At 41.3% G+C, this 21,604-nt stretch overlaps 2 protein-coding genes across 2 annotated transcripts in view; one reads left to right on the top strand and one right to left on the bottom strand.

The window, feature by feature from the left end:
- LOC118386685 (connector enhancer of kinase suppressor of ras 3-like) overlaps window positions 1-8,874 on the bottom strand; it is a 38,701-nt gene extending 29,827 nt beyond the window's left edge. The window contains exon 1 of the mRNA XM_035774414.2: window positions 8,646-8,874. Coding sequence (XP_035630307.1) covers window positions 8,646-8,697 — 52 coding nt within the window. The 5' untranslated portion in view covers window positions 8,698-8,874. The remainder of the gene's footprint in view (window positions 1-8,645) is intronic.
- Window positions 8,875-12,527: 3,653 nt separating this feature from the next.
- The window catches only part of LOC118386686 (serine/threonine-protein kinase D3-like), a 50,270-nt gene continuing 41,193 nt past the window's right edge, over window positions 12,528-21,604 (top strand). Inside the window, exons 1-2 of the mRNA XM_035774415.2 lie at window positions 12,528-12,783; window positions 13,217-14,034. Coding sequence (XP_035630308.1) covers window positions 13,732-14,034 — 303 coding nt within the window. The 5' untranslated portion in view covers window positions 12,528-12,783; window positions 13,217-13,731. The remainder of the gene's footprint in view (window positions 12,784-13,216; window positions 14,035-21,604) is intronic.

Here is a 21,604-nt window from a genome sequence, read left to right on the forward strand (position 1 = left end):
CAACTCTAATGAACTTATCCTCTGCACCAGATGTAACTCTGGGTCTTCCTTTCCTGTGGCAGTCCTCACGAGAGACAGTTTCATCATTGCGCTTGACGATTTCTTCGACTGCACTTGAAATTTTCCGTATTGACTGACCTTCATGCCTTAAAGTAATGATGGACTGTCATTTTTCTTTGGTTATTTGAGCTGTTCTTGCCATAATATGGACTAGGTCTTTTACCAAATAGGACTATCTTTTGTATACCACCCCTACCTTGTCACAACACAACTGATTGGCTCAAACGCATTAAGAAGGAACTACATTTCACAAATGAACTTTTAACAAAGGCACACCTGTTAATTGAAATGCATTCCAAGTGACTACCTCATGAGGCTGGTTGAGAGAATGCCAAGAGTGTGCAAAGCTGTCATCAAGGCAAAGGGTGGCTACTTTGAAGAATCTCAAATATAAAATATATTTGGATTTGTTAAACATTTTTTGGTTACTACATGATTCCATATGTGTTATTTCATAGTTCTAATGTTTTCACTATTATTCTACAATGTAGAAAATAGTACAAATAAAGAAAAACCCTTGAATGAGTAGGTGTGTCCAACATTTGGACTGGTACTGCATGTGACATGTCACCCTTTTGGACTGTGGTAGTGGGTGGACCCGTAAAAAATAAGCCTGGTTTCACTCCTGATAAGCTTAGCCAATGGCAGAGGGTGGTGAGGTGAAAGAGTCTTATGACTCAGACTGAGGTGTCGCCAAGATGAAACTTGGTATATGTCCCAAATGGCACTCTATTCCCTAAAAAGCGCACTACTTTTGACCAGGGCTTATAGAGCTCTAATCATAAGTGGTGCACTATATAGGGACGACGGTGCCATTTGAGACTTGCTCCAAGGAGTCGTCCTCCTCCCTCATAAACAAGTACATAAACTGGATGCTCCTGTCCTGTGGCTCTGGAAGAACCCAAGTTTAATGCAAGACATTGTGGCATTGTGTCATGCCAAAATGAAAGATACTAAAGTGCAGCTACATTTTGTGTTATGGGTGGATCTAATAAAATAAGGATAACCGCTTGATAAACCTTATTTCAAACGTGTGCAACTTATCAGACACTTTCTTCAGTCAGTAACAGAATTGGGAGTTCCATCCCCTACATCTAAAGTCTTAAATCTTGATTTACTATCAGTCACAATCTTCCTCTGTAATCACACCTGTCAGAAGAGCGGGGGGAAATGCGGACTTGCCTGAACACTAGTGCAGTATATTTACTGCTAGTGTATGTGAGTTGTGTGTTTTCAAAGTTCCTCTCATAGGGGAAGGATATACAACATATCATTCCTTACTGCTCACAGTCAATCAGTTATCTGTTATTATTATATTATGCTCTGTTTATGTATGTGTTTATAGCTACCTAACTGCTGGGGCCAAATACCCGCAAGAGAGCTCCACAAAATGATGTCTCCCTATTTACACGCATGTGAAGGTATGCCAATTGAAATAGAAAGTATTTCAATGTAAAGACACCTTAGGGACCACACACACACTGCACTGAATGTTGATCTGCCGTTCAGCTGCTGTTCATCTCCAACCAGCTGCTGGACGTCTGACCGACAACATTTTCCCATGTCGAATCGATTTGCACTCGGTTTGCAAACGACAGCTGCCACTCTGTTCAGAGGTGCTACTGTAAGTACATTCGGCCAGCAAACTCTACTCGTGTGTCCATGCAGGTTCCTTTCATGAAGGAACCTGCTGCTGGTGTCTGGCTGGTGGTGTAAACAAACTGAGCCACAGCCAAAGATTGAGGACGGCAATCATTTTTGCCATAACAGAAAAAACATTGTAAACACTGAACAGGAGCTACGGGACCAGTTCACGGATCGTTCAGCACGTTTTCCACAGGGATCACAACAGCTTGAGGCCTGATGGTACGTAAGATCTGAGCTCAGATCAATGGCGTGTGTATCAAGCCTCTCAGAATATGAGTGCTGATCTAGGATTTCACCCCCCTGTCCATGTAATCTTATTTGTGTTGATCTAATACTGGACAAAAGTACAAATGCAACATGCAAAGTGTTAGTCCCATGTTTCATGAGCTGGAACAAAAGATCCCAGAAAAGTTCCATACACACTAAAAGCTTATGTTGTGCATACATTTGTTGACATCCCTTTTAGTGAGCATTTCTCCTTTGCCAAGATAATCCATCCACCTGACAGTTGTGGCATATCAAGAAGCTGATTAAAAAGCATGATCGTTACACAGGTGCACCTTGTGCTGGGACAATAAAAGGCCACTCTAAAATGTGTAGTTTTGTCACACAACACAATGCCACAGATGTCTCAAGTTTTGAGGGACCGTGCAGTTGGCGTGCTGACTTCAGGAATGTCCACCAGAGCTGTTGCCAGAGAATTTGATGTTCATTTCTCCACCATAAGCCGTCTCAATTTGGCAGAACGTCCAAGCGGCCTCACAACCTCACAATGTAAACACGCCAGCCCAGGACCTCCACATTTGGCTTCTTCACCTTCAGCATCATCTGAGACCAGCCACCCGGACAGCTGATGAAACTGTGGGTTTGCACAACCAAATCATTTCTTCACAAACTGCCAGAAACTGTCTCAAGGAAGCTCATCTGCATGCTCGTCGTCCTCCCCAAACAGAAAAATTGGGACACTTTTTTTGTACTTAAGTATATTTTTTGTATATTACATAAAGAGCAACAAATATATACTTTGAATACACCTTAAGTACATTTTATGTATATTGAGTCTTCTTGGGTAAGCTTTACACACCTGGATTGTGCAATATTAGCCCTTTATTATTTTCAGAATCATTCAAGCTCTGTCAATATGTTTGGGATCATTGCTGTCTAGACAGCAATTTTCAAATCTTGCCATAGAGTTTCAGGTTTAAGCATATTTAAGTCAAAACTGTAACTTGGCCACTCAGGAACATTCACTGCCTTCTTGGTAAGCAACTCCAGTGTATATTTGGCCTTGTGTTGTAGGTTATTGTCCTTATTATTGTTGTCCTGCTGAAAGGTGAGTTCCTCTCCCAGTGTCTGTTGTAAAGCAGACTGAACCAGGGTTTCCTCTAGGAATGTGCCTGTGCTTATCTCCATCCTGTTTCTTTTCATCCTGAAAAACTCCCATTTGTCAAGCATACCCATACATGATGCAGCCACCACCATGCTTGAAAATAAAGCGGCAATTACTCAGTGATGTGTTGTGTTGGATTAGCCCCAAACATTTGGCTTTGCATTTAAGCCCAAAAGTGTTTTGCAGTATTACTTCAGTGCCTTGTTGCATAGAATATGCATGTTTTGGAATATTTGGATTCTGAATATTTGTATTATTATTTTCACTCTGTCATTTAAATCATTATTGTGGAGTCCCTACAATTGTGTTGATCCATCTTCAGTTATCTCCCATCACAGCCATTGAACTCTCTAACTGTTTTACAATCACCAATGGCCTCATGGTAACATCCCTGAGCAGTTCCATTCCTGTCCTGCAGCTCAGTTCAGAAGGATGACTAGATATTTGATGTGTCAGGGTGGTTTAATACATGATTCACAGCATAAGTATTACCTTGACCATGCTGAAAGAGACATCCAATGTCTGACTTGATATTGTTACCGACATACCAATCACTGCCATTTTATGATGCTTTCAAAAGGCTCCCTGGTCTTTGTAGTTGAACCTGTGCTTGAAATTCAAACCTTGACTGAGGGACCTTAAAGATTTAGTAGGTATAGGGGACAAGGGGAAGGGGTTAGTCATGAAAAAAGTAATGTCTGCCCCTATTATTTCGCACCGAGTCTATGAGACATATTATGTGATTTGTGAAGCCAAATTTCACTCCTGAACTAATTTAGGATCGCCTAAACAAAGGTTCTGAATACCTATGCAATGACTATATTTTACTTATCCATTTTCTTTTTCTTTTTTTGTCTTCCACTTTAACATTACAGAGTATTTTGAAATAATTGTTAATCCCAGTTTGTAACACAATACAATTTGAAGAAATACAAGGGGTATGAATACCTTTGCAAGACACTGTAGACTTATAGTATATTTGATCACTCATAAGCAGAGTTTCATAAAATAAAACCAATGCTTTAAGTTATAAACAACTCCAAGTGTATTTTAAATTAATATACTACATTAATATTAAGCGTTTGAAATTGAAGTACAGTTTTAATGAGTGTGTTTAAGTTTCATGATAGTGAACATATAGTATACTTAGAGACTGAAAAACAATACATTTTAAGTACACTTTTAATAAGTGTGTTGAAGTATGATGGTAGCATATTTATAGTATACTAAAATACTGAAAAAACAATTAAGTGTGTTGAAATGTAATGATATTATACTGTATTTATAGTATAGTTAAGATACAGTGCATTTGTAAAGTATTCAGACCCCTTGACTTTTCCACATTTTGTTATGTTACAGCCTTTTTCTAAAATGTATTAAATCATTTTTCTTCCTCACACACAATACCCCATAATGACAAAGAAAAAACAGTGTTTTATACATTTTTGCTAATGTATTAAAAATAAAAAACGGAAATATAACATTTACAATAAGTATTCAGACCCTTTACTCAGTACTTTGTTGAAGCACCTTTAGCAGCGATTACAGCCTTGAATCTTCTTGGGTATGACGCTACAAGCTAGGCACACCTGTATTTGGGGAGTTTCTCCCATTCTTCTCTGCAGATCCTCTCTGTCAGGTTGGATGGGGAGCGTCACTGCACAGCTATTTTCAGGTCTCTCTTCGATCGGGTTCAAGTCCGGGCTCTGGCTGGGCCACTCCAGGCCATTCAGAGACTTGTCCCGAAGCCAGTCCTGCTCTGTCTTGGCTGTGTGCTTAGGGTTGTTGTCATGTTGGAAGGTACACCTTTGCCCCCAGTCTGAGGTCCTGAGGGCTCTGGAGCAGGTTTTTATCAAGGATCTCTCTGTACTTTGTTCCGTTCATCTTTCCCTCGATCCTGACTGGTCTCCCAGTCCCTGCTGCTGAAAAACATCCCCACAGCATGATGCTGCCACCACCATGCTTCACCGTAGAGATGGTGCCAGGTTTCCTCCAGATGTGAAGCTTGGCATTCAGGTCAAAGAGTTCAATCTTGGTTTCATCAGAACAGAGAATATTTTTTCTCATGGTCTGAGTCCTTTAGGTGCCTTTTGGCAAACTCCAAGCGGGCTGTCATGTGCCTTTGACTTAGGAGTGGCTTCCGCCTGGGCACTCTACCATTAAGGTCTGTTTGTTGGAGTGCTGCAAAGATGGTTGTCCTTCTGGAAGGTTGTCCCAATGTCAGAGTGACCATTGGGTTCTTGGTCACCTCCCTGACTAAGGCCCCTCTCCCCCGATTGCTCAGCTTTCCCGGGTGGCCAGCGCTAGGAAGAGTCTTGGTGGTTCCAAACTTCTTCCATTTAAGAATGATGTAGGTCACTGTGTTCTTGATGACCTTCAATGTTGCAGAAATGTTTTGGTACCCTTCCCCAGATCTGTGCCTTGACACAATCCTGTCTCTGAACTCTACGGACTATTCCTTCAACCTCATGACTTGGTTTTTGCTCTGACATGCGCTGTCAGCTGTAGGACCTTATATAGCCAGGTGTGTGTCTTTCCAAATCATATCCAATCAATTGAATTTACCACAGGTGGACTACAATCAAGCTGTAGAAACATCTCAAGGATGTTGAGTCTCATAGCAAAGGGTCTGACTATTTATGTATATATAAGGTATTTCTGTTTTTTTCTTTTATTCTAAAAACCTGTTTTCGCATTGCCATTATGGGGTATTGTGTGTAGATTGATGAGGAACAACTTTCAATGAATCCATTTTAGAATGAGGCTGTAACGTAACAAAATGTGGAAAAAGTCAAGGGGTCTGAATACTTTCTGAATGCACTGTACATAGAAGCATAGCAAGTTCCTGCAGGATGAATCTGAGCTCAGAGCAGATGCCTGTTAAATACAGACAAGCATGGCTGATGAGTTCCTGCCGTAACCTTTTGACCCCGCTCACAGCATGATGCTGCGGACCTTTGTAGCAGAGCTCTTGTTCAGTCACCCCCTTTATTGTCTGGAATTACTGCTTGGCCATTCATTGTCCCCACTCTAAAAGGGATGGGTACGGTCAGTAATAACAGAACAAAGCAGAGGGTTTTGTGGGGTTGGGCTGCATTGTTAATCGCCTATTGACAGAACAGAGCTCAATTCTACCATGATCAGTAGATACGGGAGGCAGAGATTTTGTGTACAAACACAGTACTTTTTAAACAGCCCTATATACCACCCATTTTATTAAACAAGTCGTGCATCTTTGTTTATTGTGCATTGGCTGTTCAGCTCATAAGGACTCTCACTAGCTTGGCTCCTTAGGCAGATATAGAGACTGACTCAAGATGTACAATATGTAAATATTATGCAACACATTAGCTTGATGGCTTGGCTCCTTTCATCGGTCCAAAACACTTTTTCAATTCATGACAGCAGCAGTACTCTAAATAAAGATAGCTTCCTTCATTGTCATCTCCTGACTGAATGCTAATTCATGGGTCTCTGACGGTCCACTCTTCCTAATGTGATGACCTGTTAACAGGTCAAGCGTATCCTGCTGTTATCATTCATAGTTTAACGACACATGGCAATGAATATGAATACACCGTTAATGCTGACACAATGGCCAATGCTTGGTTGCATCCTATATGGTACCCTATTCCATATACAGATGTAGGATCTTAATTTGAGCCAGTTTTCCACAGCAGGAAAAGAATCCTGCCACAACATGAAATTGGAATTATTATGTGGATTATAATTAATGGATGTTTTGGTAGGGGTTGATACATTTTTCATAAGGGGTAATCAAGTCAAGTGGAAATTAACTTCAGAAGCCTTTTTAAAACTCAAATACACTGCAAGTGTTACATTCCTGAATTGCAGGAAAGTTCTCCTGCAAACAGGGTGATCAAGTTATGATCCTACATCTGTATAGTGCACTACTTTTGACCAGGGCCCCAGGACTCTGGTCAAAAGTAGGGGACTATAAAGGGAATGGGGTGCCATGTGTTTGTCCTGGTAGAAATCCTACAGATCAGATGCTGTCACATCTCAAACATAATCCCATAATTTAACTGGGACTACAGTAGGCTTATATTGTAAGGAAATAAGCAAGGTGATAGATGCTGTCATGTCTATCACAATCCCATAGTTTATAACCAATACTGTTTTTACCGTAAGGGCATAAGCAAGGCTTTCCCTGGTTCAGTGTTGCTGGGATTACACTTGAGGGCATTTTTTCCACAGCATGTATTTCCATTGGAATTAATATAATCAGCCTGAGTTATATTTAAGGCAATAGAAGTGTGTCTCTGACTTTCACACTGAGATGTCACCCTGCCTCCATAAGTTTAATGATCTCTATCAGAATGGAAAAGTGTGCAGTCTACAATAGAATCAACTCTGCATGGTGATGCATTGGGAATTTGAGGAATTTATTTAGTCATATATGACAGACAGGACAGGGGTAGGGGTACATAACACCTTTTGAAACACACTGCCATGGTTATATTGTGGCTCTATTCAAATGAGCTAAGTGTGTGACATGGGTTTCGTAAAGCCTAAAAGCAAAAAGGAATGTGCTGTTTTTAGATAAAAGTACTGTATTTGTGGAATCATACAAGATGACAGTTGAGCTTTGGTTCTCAACAACAGAAAATAGCGAGCTCCTAGTAGCCTACCGACCTATACCTAAAGGAGCTCTGTTCAGTGCGCACGTGTACTTTAAAGTAAACATAAATAAACACTCCTCGCATTTGGCACACAATTTCCTCTCATCAAATCAAAATTTCTATGGATTTAAAGATTATACTTAATATCTCCCCTACAAAAAGCAATATAACACTTCCTTGTTACAAAGTTGCAATGCAACAACCACTTATAAGAGACACCGACACTCACCTGTAACTTTTGTGGACATTTATAACAGTTATTCAATCAACGTTCTCAAAACGCAATTGAAAGTTGTTGGTTACTAAAAGCAATCAAAGTTAAAGCTAAGAATCCTTCATTGAAAAAAGAACAGCGCTGCATCCCTGCCCCGGTTTTGCTAAAAAAAAAAAAAGCTAAGGGATGGATGGGACTGTAGAAATGTAACCACTCTCAAATTCATAGACAGACCTATGGATGCATGGACTGACCATCCATGATATCAAATGTATAGTCGTAACCATGTTTTGAGGCTGTACAGTGTTTGTTTTAAATTCCGTTGTTTACAGACATTTGTGTAAAACAATCTTAGATTTTGGGTTTTGATAGGGTATAACAATTGAACTGAGCTCATGGGACAATTCTAAGTTATATTCTTCAAAAATCAATGGGTATACATAATTAATTTATAAGTCAAAAAATGCATATAGCAATTAAGGATTCTAGCTTCAAACCTAGTTTAAATTCTTCATTCTAAACATTAAACCATAAAGTTGTATTCAAACAGGCAATTAACTAGGCTATAACAACGAAATATATATACAGTTAAACAGGATATTCATAAATAAATGAGGTTACACAGACATTATTATACTATGATTGGGAACAGTTTAACGTTATGTTATAATCAGCAAGGCACTCAACTCACCTCTCATCCAATCGACAACTTGTTTAGGGGTCCACTTCCTTATGGGATCCATTTCTTAGAAATTATGCCTGCAAAAATGTAACCGTCTTTTTCAGTAAGTCTTTGCCTTTTAAGCTAGTTTTGATGATTAATCAGTCAATCCACATAGTAATAGACATGTAACTACAAAGACATTGCATGGAAATAGTCCTAGCACTCTGCTCCCGCTACAGCCCCCAGCACCGACTGATCGCATGTGGGAAAACAACAAGTTTACAGTGGGTGCAGTAGCGCAAACATGAGCGAAGTTACGGGCGGGAGTATCAGATTTCAGTGCGGGTCATCAACCACTACTCAACCAAAACCGTTACTGCTAGTAAGTGAGCTTTATCAATGCATAGGCTATTTAATAACATACATTATATTGGAGGCAAATATAAAATATTATTGTGAAAACCTTTGAATATATTACTCAACAGGTTTTTGTGAAAATAATCAAATATAGACTTCTAGGCCATACAATGTGCTAAATGTTTTCTTCAATGTATCACACTTCAAATTCACACACAACGTTTGGATCTGGTGGTATCTAATTAGACCCCTCATCCTGTCTAAGTCTCAGCGTGAGTCTATTCATAAGTTGGGTGTTGCCTGGTACGACAATTAAATCTCCCCAAAGTTTCCCATGGGAAGAGTGATGTGGTGCCAGTGATATGGGTTTTAAGGGGACATTTAGGGTTCCATGGGTTCTGAGAAGAATGTTATGATGACAAGAGTGTAAATTAACAACAACAAAACAATTGTTTTATGTGTGTGGGTGTCATGTTTAATTGATTCAATCAATTCACAATGACATTTTACGTTTATCCATGTCGGAGACTGGGTAAATGACAGGCGTCTGCTATAATACATATCAACAATGTAGCCTATACATTTTCCTGGCAATTACAACCCACAACTTGTTGAACTTCACGAGAAGTAATTGTTTCTTTAAGGAAAGACTGCCATCTTCTGACACCAGGAGAGAGGTTCTTTTTTGCTACTGTATTGACTAGCTGTACTGATCACTTGACTTCGGCAGTTTGAGAACTCCCCCAATACACCAACTCAAGAAATAAAGAATTTCTAGAATAAACTAAACATTTCCATTTCGCACTCTATATTTGTGTGCAGAATAATAAACTGGCGATTTTGGAGTTTTTTTTTTTAAATTTTGGTCCTTGACTTGACGTGCCTCCACAACATACAATCTCCATCAATGCGTTTGTAAAGCTTGTTTCTTTCAGTGCTGAACGGTTCACACCTGCAGTGTGTCTCTAGATGTCCTGTGTTCATAAATCCTGTGTGACTAGTGCGTTCGTGTTCTGCTCTGCCGTGAGCACTGGCGCAAGCACGGCTTGACATAAACTGGCAGAGACACCCTATTCCCGGTATAGTGCATTACTTTTGACCAGAGCCCAAAGGACCTGGTCAAAAGTAATGCACTATATAGGGAATAGGGTGCTATTTTGTAAGCAGCCTCACACTGCGTATTGAACTGGATGTCTGACATAGACTTCTGTGTGTGCATTACTCACACTAGAAAACTGTTGCATTTCAAGACTTGCTGTTAAAAATTACACATTTGTCTTGACAGTCAACTTATTTTTCTGCTGATGATGGATCTTAGCTCTAAAACACTCCCTCTCCCTCTCCCTCTCTGTGAGCATGTTTGCAGGAGTATGTGTAACCTGCGTAATCAAGGTTACTTCCCAAATGGCAATTTTTTTCCCCGGGGCCCACAGGTCTTTGTTCAAAAGTAGGGAATAGGATGCCAATTGGGATCTGGTCAATGCCTCTCAGAGGGTGGTCTGGGTCTGGCACCAAGGTACAGAAGAACTTGACTAAGAGGAACATCCATGGAGAGAGGATCTTCCTTCCTTTTCCAACTGAACCTGAGGTTTGGCGCTGACCTGTATTTTGTATTTCGACACACACTCAGATTCAGTTCCATCTCAGTCTGCTCGGTCTTCTCTTTCCTTTGTTTAATCTTTAACCTCCAACTACTGTGTTTCCTGAGGTATTTCCACACACACACACACACACACACACACACACACACACACACACACACACACACACACACACACACACACACACACACACACACACACACACACACACACACACACACACACACACACACACACACACACACACACACACACACACACACACACACACACACACACACACACACACACACATCTATGGACCATTAGGCCAATGCTTTAGTATCAGGATTCCTGTGAAAGAGAATTACACAGTACCATGGCAACTAACTGTCAATATTTACAATACATTCTGGCCAGGTCCAGTGGCACCGCTGTGCAAATGTATACAGATGGAGATAAAAGGGGGTTGAGGTCGGAAACAATATGTATTATGCACGTAGCACAGGAAATGGTTCTACTGCGGAGTCAAAGAACAAAGGATTACATAGGCTACTGGGTTCCTTTCTTGTAGCATGAAATGCACGAATCCTGCCAAAGTAGATTCCTACCAATATCTAGTAAGGTATTATTGCTCTTTAAAGAATGGAATTCAACTGAAAGCAAATAATGATAACAGGTGGATGTAATGTGAAAAGTAGACTAGTGAAAAACCCAATTCAAGTTGTTTCAGCAGCACTGATGATAATCGAAGACTGAGGGCATGACTTAAGCAAACACAAGCCTAAAATATCATATTAATGCCATGCCTCCTTTTGGCAAAACTTTCACACACAAAAATCACACATTGCCACAGTCCAGTAGGCCCACATGAGTATAAAGGTGTAAAACAATCTATGTCAAATTCAATAGGTCTATTGCACAACACATGCATTAGTAGCATGGTCCCTGGAGCTCAGCTGTGCTTCACATATAGCCTCCACCCATCCCTGCTGTTCTGATGTGGTGCCAGCTTGGAGGAAGAAGGTCCGTTTCCTCTCCTTAGGAGTCCATTTGAATGATCAACCCCATTCTGGGGTGGCAGGGTAGCCTAGTGGTTAGAGTGTTGGACTAACAACCAGAAGGCTGCAAGTTCAAACCCCCGAGCTGACAAGGTACAAATCTGTCATTCTACCCCTGAACAGGTGGTTAGAGCGTTTGGACAATTTTTGCAGGATTCGTGCAACCCACTGTTCCGAGGCTGTCATTGAAAATAAGAATTTGTTCTTAACTGACTTGCCTGGTTAAATAAAGATAAAATAATAAATTCAACAACCCCCACCAGGTTGATGGTCTTCAGAAGCTTCTGGAAGAAGAAGTGATGTTGTTTTCGATGGCAGATATGGGTTGGATTCCAATTGGCACCCTATTCCCTATATAGTGCACTACTTTTGGTCAGAGCACCATTGGCCCTGGTAAGAAGTAGTGCACTACAAATTGAATAGGGTGTAATTTGGGATGCATTTATGACCTAGGTCAATATTTTGCTACCTTGTAATGAAATGCAATGAATGAAAAGTACTGTCTCTACCTGCAAAGGATACATGTTGACTAAATAACAACAACCTACTTACTATATTATTGACATTGTATTCTGAGACAGTGTTCCACACACCGAGCTGAGTGAGACCTTGCCACCTTGCTACTGTAGCAGTAAAAGGCACGCTGTTATGGTAACAGGACAACAATGTAGCAAGGAGTTTTCATTTGCACCGTTAGAGGTCGCAGATACTACAGCCATCATAGAGTTTTGAGAGAAATAACGGGATAAATAGCTGAGAAAATAGCTTATACTTCAAGGGCGTCACACACCCAAAGCCGGTCGGGTAATGTCGTTCTTCTTGTCTTGCTGCACCATCAAAGCTGGTGGGTGGAACAAAAACTAGAACTTCTAGTCCCAGAAAGTCCTGTGTTCTGTTGTTACCGAATGAGTGGGGACGGGAGTTACTATGGTGCGATAATAGGATACGCATGAACTGGTTGCGATCTGGCTACGGGAAAAAGTTTTGAGAGGAAAGTAACGGATAGTTGGCAAAATACTCTGGCTTCGCACTCAATGCCAAAATATAGAGTTTGGAGGCACACTCTGCCTTCGCGAATTCACAGTTCAAGCGTTCGAACTTCTTAGAAGATTGGAAATAAAACAAATGTTTAATCTCCAGAGAGCAAAAACCGCCGTTTTCGAAAAGGTAATGTACACACCTATAGGTTTTATGGGGGAAGTTAAGCTATAGTGAACAATATCAAGCATAGCATAACAGTTACAAGCAATTGCATGAACATGTTTTACGTCTCCCATCCTAATGAGAGCACATATCCAGATGTGTCTCTTGCTCCAGATGTTTGTTAGGCTAGTTGTAATTCCTTATGCAAAGGCACAACAAGTGATCATAGTAATACCACTAATAATACTGTTATTCTATTGTTGTAATGACAATATTATTATTACCCTTTAAAATATTTTTATTAAATTATTGTGTACAGAACAAGCTGTTTCGCAGACTATTCATTGACAGTAACTGACGGCTAATCAATGAGTAATGATAATCTGGCGCATTGATCCGACCGGAGTGTCTCTCCCTTAGCCTACCTACTTTCATCGTTTGCTTTTTTTGTTGCCAGGTAATTTCTGGGGAATGACAAACGTTCCGCTACAAGGAGCAACTGATGAGAGCTGCTCTGTGCCTGTTTCTTCTACTCACCATTAGAACTGGCTGTTTCTGCCCTGCGGCTGAACATTCTCCAATGGTTGCGGGCTTTTGGAGTTTTGGCAGCTCGATTTTTTCCCTCCAGATACACCTGTGCCCAGAATGGTGTGTAGAGCTGAGAATGTGGGACGAATCAACAGGCTTTCGTTAAAACATGACTTACTGTTATGGATCTCATGTGAGCTGTCGAAGAGGAAACGTGTACAGGGCACAAGTTACACTTCAGAGTAGGCCTACTTGTTTAATTCTATAGGGGTTGTGTTCACTATGATCTATTACTTATTCAACCGACTGGATATTATCAACAAGATGACCAAGATGCTTCAACATACCCGATGGCGCTGAAAATAACTTGCGAGCTGCTCTTCTAAGTAACACACGTCGTTCAACTTTGCGTCTTTACCCCGTCAAGAAGACATAAGCTAGCCAATGTCTGCCTGCAGCAGTTCGTCCCTTCCGCCCTTACCTAGACTTTACCCCCTCTCTGTGGCCCCCCACCCAGTGGCCCCACCGACTCCCTCGCCGTCTCCAAGCCCGCCGGCAACGCTCTACGGTCGGCTGTCAAATGGGAGTCTCAGCGCCCCGAGCCCCACCAACTCCCAGTGCTCTTTCCACGGGGTGTCCTTTCTCCTCCAGATCGGACTCACCAGGGAAACGGTGAGCTTGGATGCCAGCGATCTGTCCGGGCTAGCTGCGGTGAAGGAGCTTGTATGTTCAATAGTGGATCAAAAGGTAAATACAGTCTCTAATCATTTCTGGGCAGTAGTGTACAATAGCATAGTATCCTCCTCATGATGTATGTGGGTATGCATGAAGACATGCACTTCATTTCATGTCATACTTCATTGCTTTGTAGTCTACACTCTAGACTAGGGCTCTTCCAGCCCTGTTCCTGGAGAGCTACCGTCCTGTAGGTTTTCGCTCCAACCCCTAATCTAGCGCACATGATTCTAATAATTAGCTGGTTGATCAAGTGAATCAGGTTAGCTACAACTGGGGTTGCATTGAAAACCTACAGAAGGGTAAGCTCTCCAGGAACAGGGTTGGAGAGCCATGGTCTAGCCTATAGTGTTACTGATTACATATTTGAAACGGAATGTTTGAAAGATCTTGTTGGTTTCCAAGGGTTTCACGGCTCACATTTGCACTGTTTTTGTAGTAATTACTGTTTTGTAGACCGTAAACATGTGTTGTATTATACCATGACGTGTGGCATTATATTTAAGCAATAAGGCCCGAGGAAGTGTGTTATATAGCCACGGCTAATGGATTTTCTTATACACAACGCAGCACGGAGTGCCTGGACACAGCCCTTAGCAGTGGTATATTGGCCATATACCACAACCCCCCTGAGGTGCCTTATTGCTATCATAAACTGGTTACCAACGTAATTAGAACAGTAAAAATAAATGTTTTGGCCTACCCATGGTATACGGTCTGATATAACATAGCTGTCAGCCAATCAGCATTCAGGGCTCGAACCACCCAGTTTATATTATAAAACGAGCACCAGTGTGGGGAAAAAAAAGATGCATTTGATGAAAAGAGAGCAACAGTATATCGTTGTGGTGTTCACATGTGTTATCTTGTGTTTAAGTTTCTGCTATGGATGGTGACACTTGTGTTTAAGTTTCTGCTATGGATGGTGACACTTGTGTTTAAGTTTCTGCTATGGATGGTGACACTTGTGTTTTACACACAATAGATGCTCCAGTGGTTGTTTAGCTGAGAGGCAGTTTCTCCCTCCTGCCTTTGCAATACATTGAAATACTGTGGTAGGCAATGAAAAACGGAAGACACGGTATGCACACCAGAGTACACTACATTACTCAACAACATATTCACTTTTTCCTGTAAGCTACATTTAATTAAGTGAATTTGTCCCAATACTTTTGGTACCGTAAAATGGGGGGGAACCCCCACCCGATATGAATGAAATTACCCTTAAAATAAAGCTTAACATCACAGTCATTGTATCATTTCAAATCCAAAATACTGGAGTACAGATCCAAAACAACAGACATTTTCATTGTCCCAATACTTTTGGAGCTCGCTGTAGAGGGCTTTATCACCAGAGTACACTGCATTACTCAACAACATATGCACTGGTTACCATTCGCAGTTTGTCTTTGTGTAACAATTACACAGAGTAATGGAAAACACTGTTTTTTTCTGGTATGGTTCTTGAGTAAAGGGCAGAAACACAACCTTTTGTTATGATGATGGTTGGCTGACGCGACAGCAATGACACAACTTAAAATGCATGTAGGTAAAACTCACTCTCACTTCTTTACTGTTTTTTTAATGGCCGTGTTAGATTTCACAAAGGAAACCAAAGGAAAGCGTTGTAACATAACATGGTTCATAGTAGTGCAACATCGCATCTTTTCTCTTCCTCAATCTAAACATACAGTGTATATCATATAACTGCATGGATATGGTGAATGAGTGGACAATGAGGTTGCTTGGCCTTCAATCGTGCACTAAACAATAACCTTACATCTAGTATAGAAGGCATGAAATAAGAATAGAATGTTTCTGAACACTTCTACAGTCATGTGGATGCTACCATGGTTACGGATAATCATGCATGAATCGTGAATAATGATGAGTGAGAAAGTTATAGATGCACAAAGATCCTCTCCTCAAAACATGCTAACCTCAAGGCCTCCCGAGTGGCGCAGCGGTCTAGAGGCATCACTAAAGACCCGGGTTCGATCCTAGGCTGCATCGCAGCCGGCCGCGATACAGGGAGACCCATGAGGCGGTGCACAATTGGCCCAGCATCGTCCGGGTTAGGGGAGGGTTTTGCCGGCCCGGGATGTCCTTGTCTCATCGTGCTCTTGCGACTCCTTGTGGCGGGTTGTGCGCATGCATGCTGACTTCGGTCACCAGTTGTACGGTATTTCCTCCGACACATTGGTGCGACTGGCTTCTGGGTTAAGCGAGCAGTGCGGCTTGGCAGGGTCGTGTTTCGGGGGACGCATGGCTATCCCGAATCCGTACTGGATAGCCATGCAATGGGACAAGACTGTAACTACCAATTGGATATCACGAAAAAGGGGTAAAAAGTACCAAAAAAAGTATTGCTAACCTCTCACTGTTACAAATAACAGAGGTTAGCATATGATATTTATGCCTCTGTAACTTCCTCACTCATCATTACATCATTATTCACAATTCATGTTATCCATAATCATGGTAGTAGCATCCACATTAATGTAGAAGTGTTCATAAACCTATTCTATACTTATTTACAATCAAATGGACTCCAAAATGACACAGTACATTATTTACCATTCATTTCTATACGGCACAACACAATCCGAACAAACTGCAAATTAAGTCACAAACTTCATTTAGTCATTGGAATATGGGACCAAATGGGCGGACTAAACGTTCATTTTTTCCCCCCGCCTCTTATAAAACATTTGATCTCATGTCCAAAATGCTGGAGTATAGAGCCAAATTAAAAGTTGTTGCTTCACTGTCCAAATAAATACATAGGGGAGTGTATATCCACTATCCATATTATCTGGGTCAACAATACAACTTCATCACATTAATAATGGTGGTTCATACCAGAAAGAGATGCTTATAAACTCTCTCACCACTTCACTTTCAGAGAATACAAGCCCGATGGGTCCTGGTCAAAAGTAGTGAATAGGGTGCCATTTGTGACGCAACCCCAGTGTGGGAGTATTGAAACTCCGGGACTATATTTACTGTAGGTCAGGCCATGTAATATTTGTGATCCTGTAGGAGGGGTGGAGGGGAACAGGGACTGTCCCCGTGGGGTCCAGGAAGCCAGTGGGGAAGTTCCCCTCCCCTGCAGGCCGCCATACTGTCCAGGGCCGCCTCTGCCTGCCCTGCTCGGCTCCGTAGTCACCCCCGGCCTCCCTGTCCTGTCTCACAACACAGCTCCAGGTTGATGTACGCTGCAGGCCGCAGACAGAGAGATGGTAGTGTGTTAAAAATGTAGTTTATTTATTTATTATTTTGTCCGAATTTAGAGGGAGGGGGGCTGACAGGTGAGAAGGGCCAAGACAGGATTTGTACCCACGTTGCCAGAGAGTTGTGTGTTTTGGAATTTCCTTTAGGCTACAACTGCTAAGTCAGTTGATGATTGTTGCAAGAGTGGGGGAGAAGTAAATCAGATTCTGGCCATTCAATTCCTCTATCAGCCATTCAAATGCGACAGTATATGAAGAGAATGAAATAGAGCGACTTACTCAGAACGAGGGGGAAATAATCTGCTTACAGCGTTTACCACTGATTATATTTTTCATTAATGTATAACAGCATTTTAGATCTGCTTACCACCAAGTGCAATTGAGCAAAAGGAACTGAATTGCAGGTTGCTGACCTATTCCTTGATGTTCAAACAAATGCACTTTGCTCTAATAAAAAGATCGGTCTGTCTTGCAAACTCTTAACCCAGTGTTGGAACTAAAGAATTAGAATGTACTAGAACTGTAATGATTCACTCCATCGCATCATTCTATTGCTGTGGTTCAGAGGTCGTCATCCTTCACCATCATTTTCGTCAGTACTGAAAACCAATGGCTAATGGCAATATTATTCTAGGGTCTTTTTGTGCAGCCCCCATTAAGCACAAGGGCTTATAGAGTATCAGCCCTCAGGTTGAGGCGCAGGTCTTATAATGGTCACCAATGGTGTCTTTTTGTGTTCTTAGTTATCAAATGCTCAGGGAGCTCTTCCTACACCTGATTATTGTATAGGGGAAGTCCAGCAAGTCTTTGGACAAAGCTGTATTATTTTTTAAACCCTATGACACGAGTTGTTAATATGTTATAGACTAAGTAACTTCCATAATTCCGGCTTTGTTATTATGGCCGTTATTCGACCACATGCATTGTGTGACATGAATGACATGTCAAGGTGACTGGAGCCATGGAACTATGCTGTTGGTGTATGAATGACTGACCACCCCCCCCTCCCCCACTCCTGCATGTGGAGCTGAGTATGTGATTCCTGCTCAAAGTACCACAGGCTAATCATTTGTTTCAGCCAGTGCACAGTACAAGACTGGAACAGCAGAGAGAACAACGATTTAACTACAGATGCAGGATCTTAATTTGATCACCCTTTTGTTGCCGAGATATGTCCTGCACAACCTGCAGTGTAATTAAGTTGTAAAAAAGGCTTCTAACTTTAAAATGACAGACTTGATTTGCCCAAATGAAAAATGTATCAACCCCTACATTATAATCCACATAATAATTCACATTTCCTGTTTCTGCAGGATTATTTCCCTGCTGTAGCAAACTGGCTCAAATCAAGATACGACATCAGATCCTGGCTTGTACTTCCTTGATGAAGTTCTCTCTATCCCAATTTCTCATTAGTCCTGTTACTGCATCTGATGGTGTGGTGTCATTGCATGAACATGACCGAGCTCCTTCTCTCTCTTATGAATACCACCTTTTCAATAGGCTCTGGTAAAAAAGTAGTGCATTATTATAGGGAATAGGTGGATTGAAGAGCAAAGATGAAAGCGAGAGAGAGGGAGAGAGAGCGAGAGAGAGAGGGCGGGAGGGAGAGAGAGAAAGAGAGAGCGGGAAAGAGAGGGACATTTCACCCTGCAGACCATATTCAATTCAGGGATGGCCCATAGAGAATAACATGTGTCTCTTAGGGCGTATTATCAAGATTAGATAAGTGCAAATGGCAGCTGATTGTGATGACTCTGGTTGCGACTGAGCTTGTATTATTAGAGCCATTTCATGGGGGGCAATCCGGAATCTCTCTACGCTTTAATTCATCGATGATGCTGCTGCTCCTTGTATGTTGGAGAATAAGAATTACAATGGAATTACCTTTCTTTGAGCATTTTGTTTACTACCATTGCAAGGTTCCTAATGATTTCTATAAACTTTTATGATTGCCCTTTTTATTAATAAACCAGGCCTAATACTGACGGAGGCACTATTATTTTATCATTTCCACAAATCATGATATTATTATTAGTATTTTTTAACCTTTATTTAACTAGGCAAGCCAGTTAAGAAAAAAATCTTATTTTCAATGACTGCCGAGGAACAGTGGGTTAATTGCCTTGTTCAGGGGCAATAGAGTACATATAGAGCCCTGGGGGATTTGGTGAAATCAGTTGAGCAGGTTTTCATTGTTCAGTTTTTGTGATGTTCGTTCCTGTTACTTAGCATGATCCCCAGAATGGATGATTGTGCTTGGTGGGATTCTCTGTCCGTTCTAGCTCTAGTTCAATGCGTTAGTGCGACCTGCTAATGTTCAGGAACGTTAAGCGCTAGCCACGCTAACAGATCTACGTCCGACTATGTTGACATACTCCCTCTTCATTGGACAGGCAAGGGTCGTTGTCACATTCCTGAGGAATGTGTTCAGCTTTAAGGGCTTCGATCTCTGTATGAGCCTTGGGTCCTCCTTAACATCCCTGGCCTGGCTGCATCCCAAATGGTACCCTATTACCTATAGAGTGCACTACTTTTGACCAGAGCTCTGGTCAAAAGTAGTGCACTACAGCTGTAGCATCTTAACTTGAGCCAGTTTGTTACAGCAGGAATATAATCCTGAAGCAACTGGAAATGTGAATTATTATGTGGATTATAATTCCTGGATAGTTTTTGTAGGGATTGAAACATTTTAAATGTGCTGCATTGCAGGAAAGTTCTCCTGCAACAGGGTGATCAAATTAAGATCCTACATCTGTATACAGGGAAGGGGGTGACCTGTTTTATGGAGGAAACTGCTGAGGGGCTTGGAACTCGTCTGAAATCCCTATTCAGACTATGTAATGTGAGCCGTGTGTGATATGTTAGACCGTGTAAGGCCGGCAGTGGGATCTCTGGTTTGGACGTCTGAGGTATAGTGTCCCAAATGGCACCCTATTCCCCTTTATTCCCCTATAGACCATGCCCAAAAGTAGTGCACTACATAGAGACTAGGGTGACATTAGGGACACACACTAAATGAATTGTGAAGGTACTGGAGTTATGACATTTTGAAGTTCTGTATACGCGTCATCGAAGGTACGTAAAAGGGCCACATAAAAGTAATGAGGAACGTAAAGCGTTTTTTTGGACACACTTTATTTGGATAGTCCAGATCTGCTCTTCAGATAGTCATACTATCAACAAACTATCTGTTGATAAGCAACTGCTTGTTAAGGTTACGGTTAGAGTTAGGGTTAGGTTTAGAATAATGGTTAGGGTAAAGGTTATGCTTAGGGTTAGGATAAGGGTTAAGGTAAGCGTTAAGGTTAGGGTTAGGGTTAGTAGATAGTTAGTTGTAATGTTACCGGTAGTCTGTAGATAGTCTGTTCAGCAAGTACAGTTACTGAGGAATTTCCAGATAAAATACTGGTGGTATCCACACTTAATGGAACTAATTCAATTAAATGTAAACCAATGAGAATAAAGCCATCTTCTACTCTCATGAAGTCTACATTGTGTATGTTCTTCCTCTTAGTTGTTTTTGTTATTATCCGTGACTTTGTCTTTCGGAAATATTCTGTCTTCCACAATAAACTAAAAGAGTTGCTCCATGTGAACATTATATTTCGACTTCCTGTCTGCAAAGACCACTTCCTTTTTACTGAGCTCCTTCGACTGTGCCCCAATAGTATTTCTAGAAAGGAGAAAAGTGACATCCATGTATGTGTGTCTGTATTGTGGGGGCCTCTGCCTTCCACCATTGGCAGTCACATGGTGTGGACCGTGTGGATTGGGCACGCGCAATATTTGATTCATGGGTTTAGTGACAGGCAACGCTGTGTCCTAAATGGCACCCTATTATCTTTTCAGTGTACTACTTTTTACCAGAGACAGTAGGGGTATATGGTGCCATGTGGTTAAATATTGCCAGTGAGTCTTTAACTAACACAGACCCTGAAGTACTGCTGTAGGATATATAGTTGAAGTCGGAAGTTTACATACACCTTAGCCAAATACATTTAAACTCCGTTTTTCACAATTCCTGATATTTAATCAGAGTAACAATTCCCTGTCTTAGGTCAGTGATTATCACCACTTTATTTTAAGAATTTGAAATGTCAGTATAATAGTAGAGAGAATGATTTATTTCAGCTTTTATTTCTTTCATCACATTCCCAGTGGTTCAGAAGTTTACATACACTCAGTTAGTATTTGGTAGCATTGCCTTTAAATTGTTTAACTTGGGTCAAACGTTTTGGGTAGCCTTCCACAAACTTCCCACAATGAGTTGGGTGAATTCTGGCCAATTCCTCCTGACAGAGCTGGTGTAACTGGGTCAGGTTTGTAGGCCTCATTGCTAGCACACG

This window comes from Oncorhynchus keta, chromosome 8, assembly GCF_023373465.1.
Source record: "Oncorhynchus keta strain PuntledgeMale-10-30-2019 chromosome 8, Oket_V2, whole genome shotgun sequence".
Lineage (NCBI taxonomy): Eukaryota > Metazoa > Chordata > Actinopteri > Salmoniformes > Salmonidae > Oncorhynchus > Oncorhynchus keta.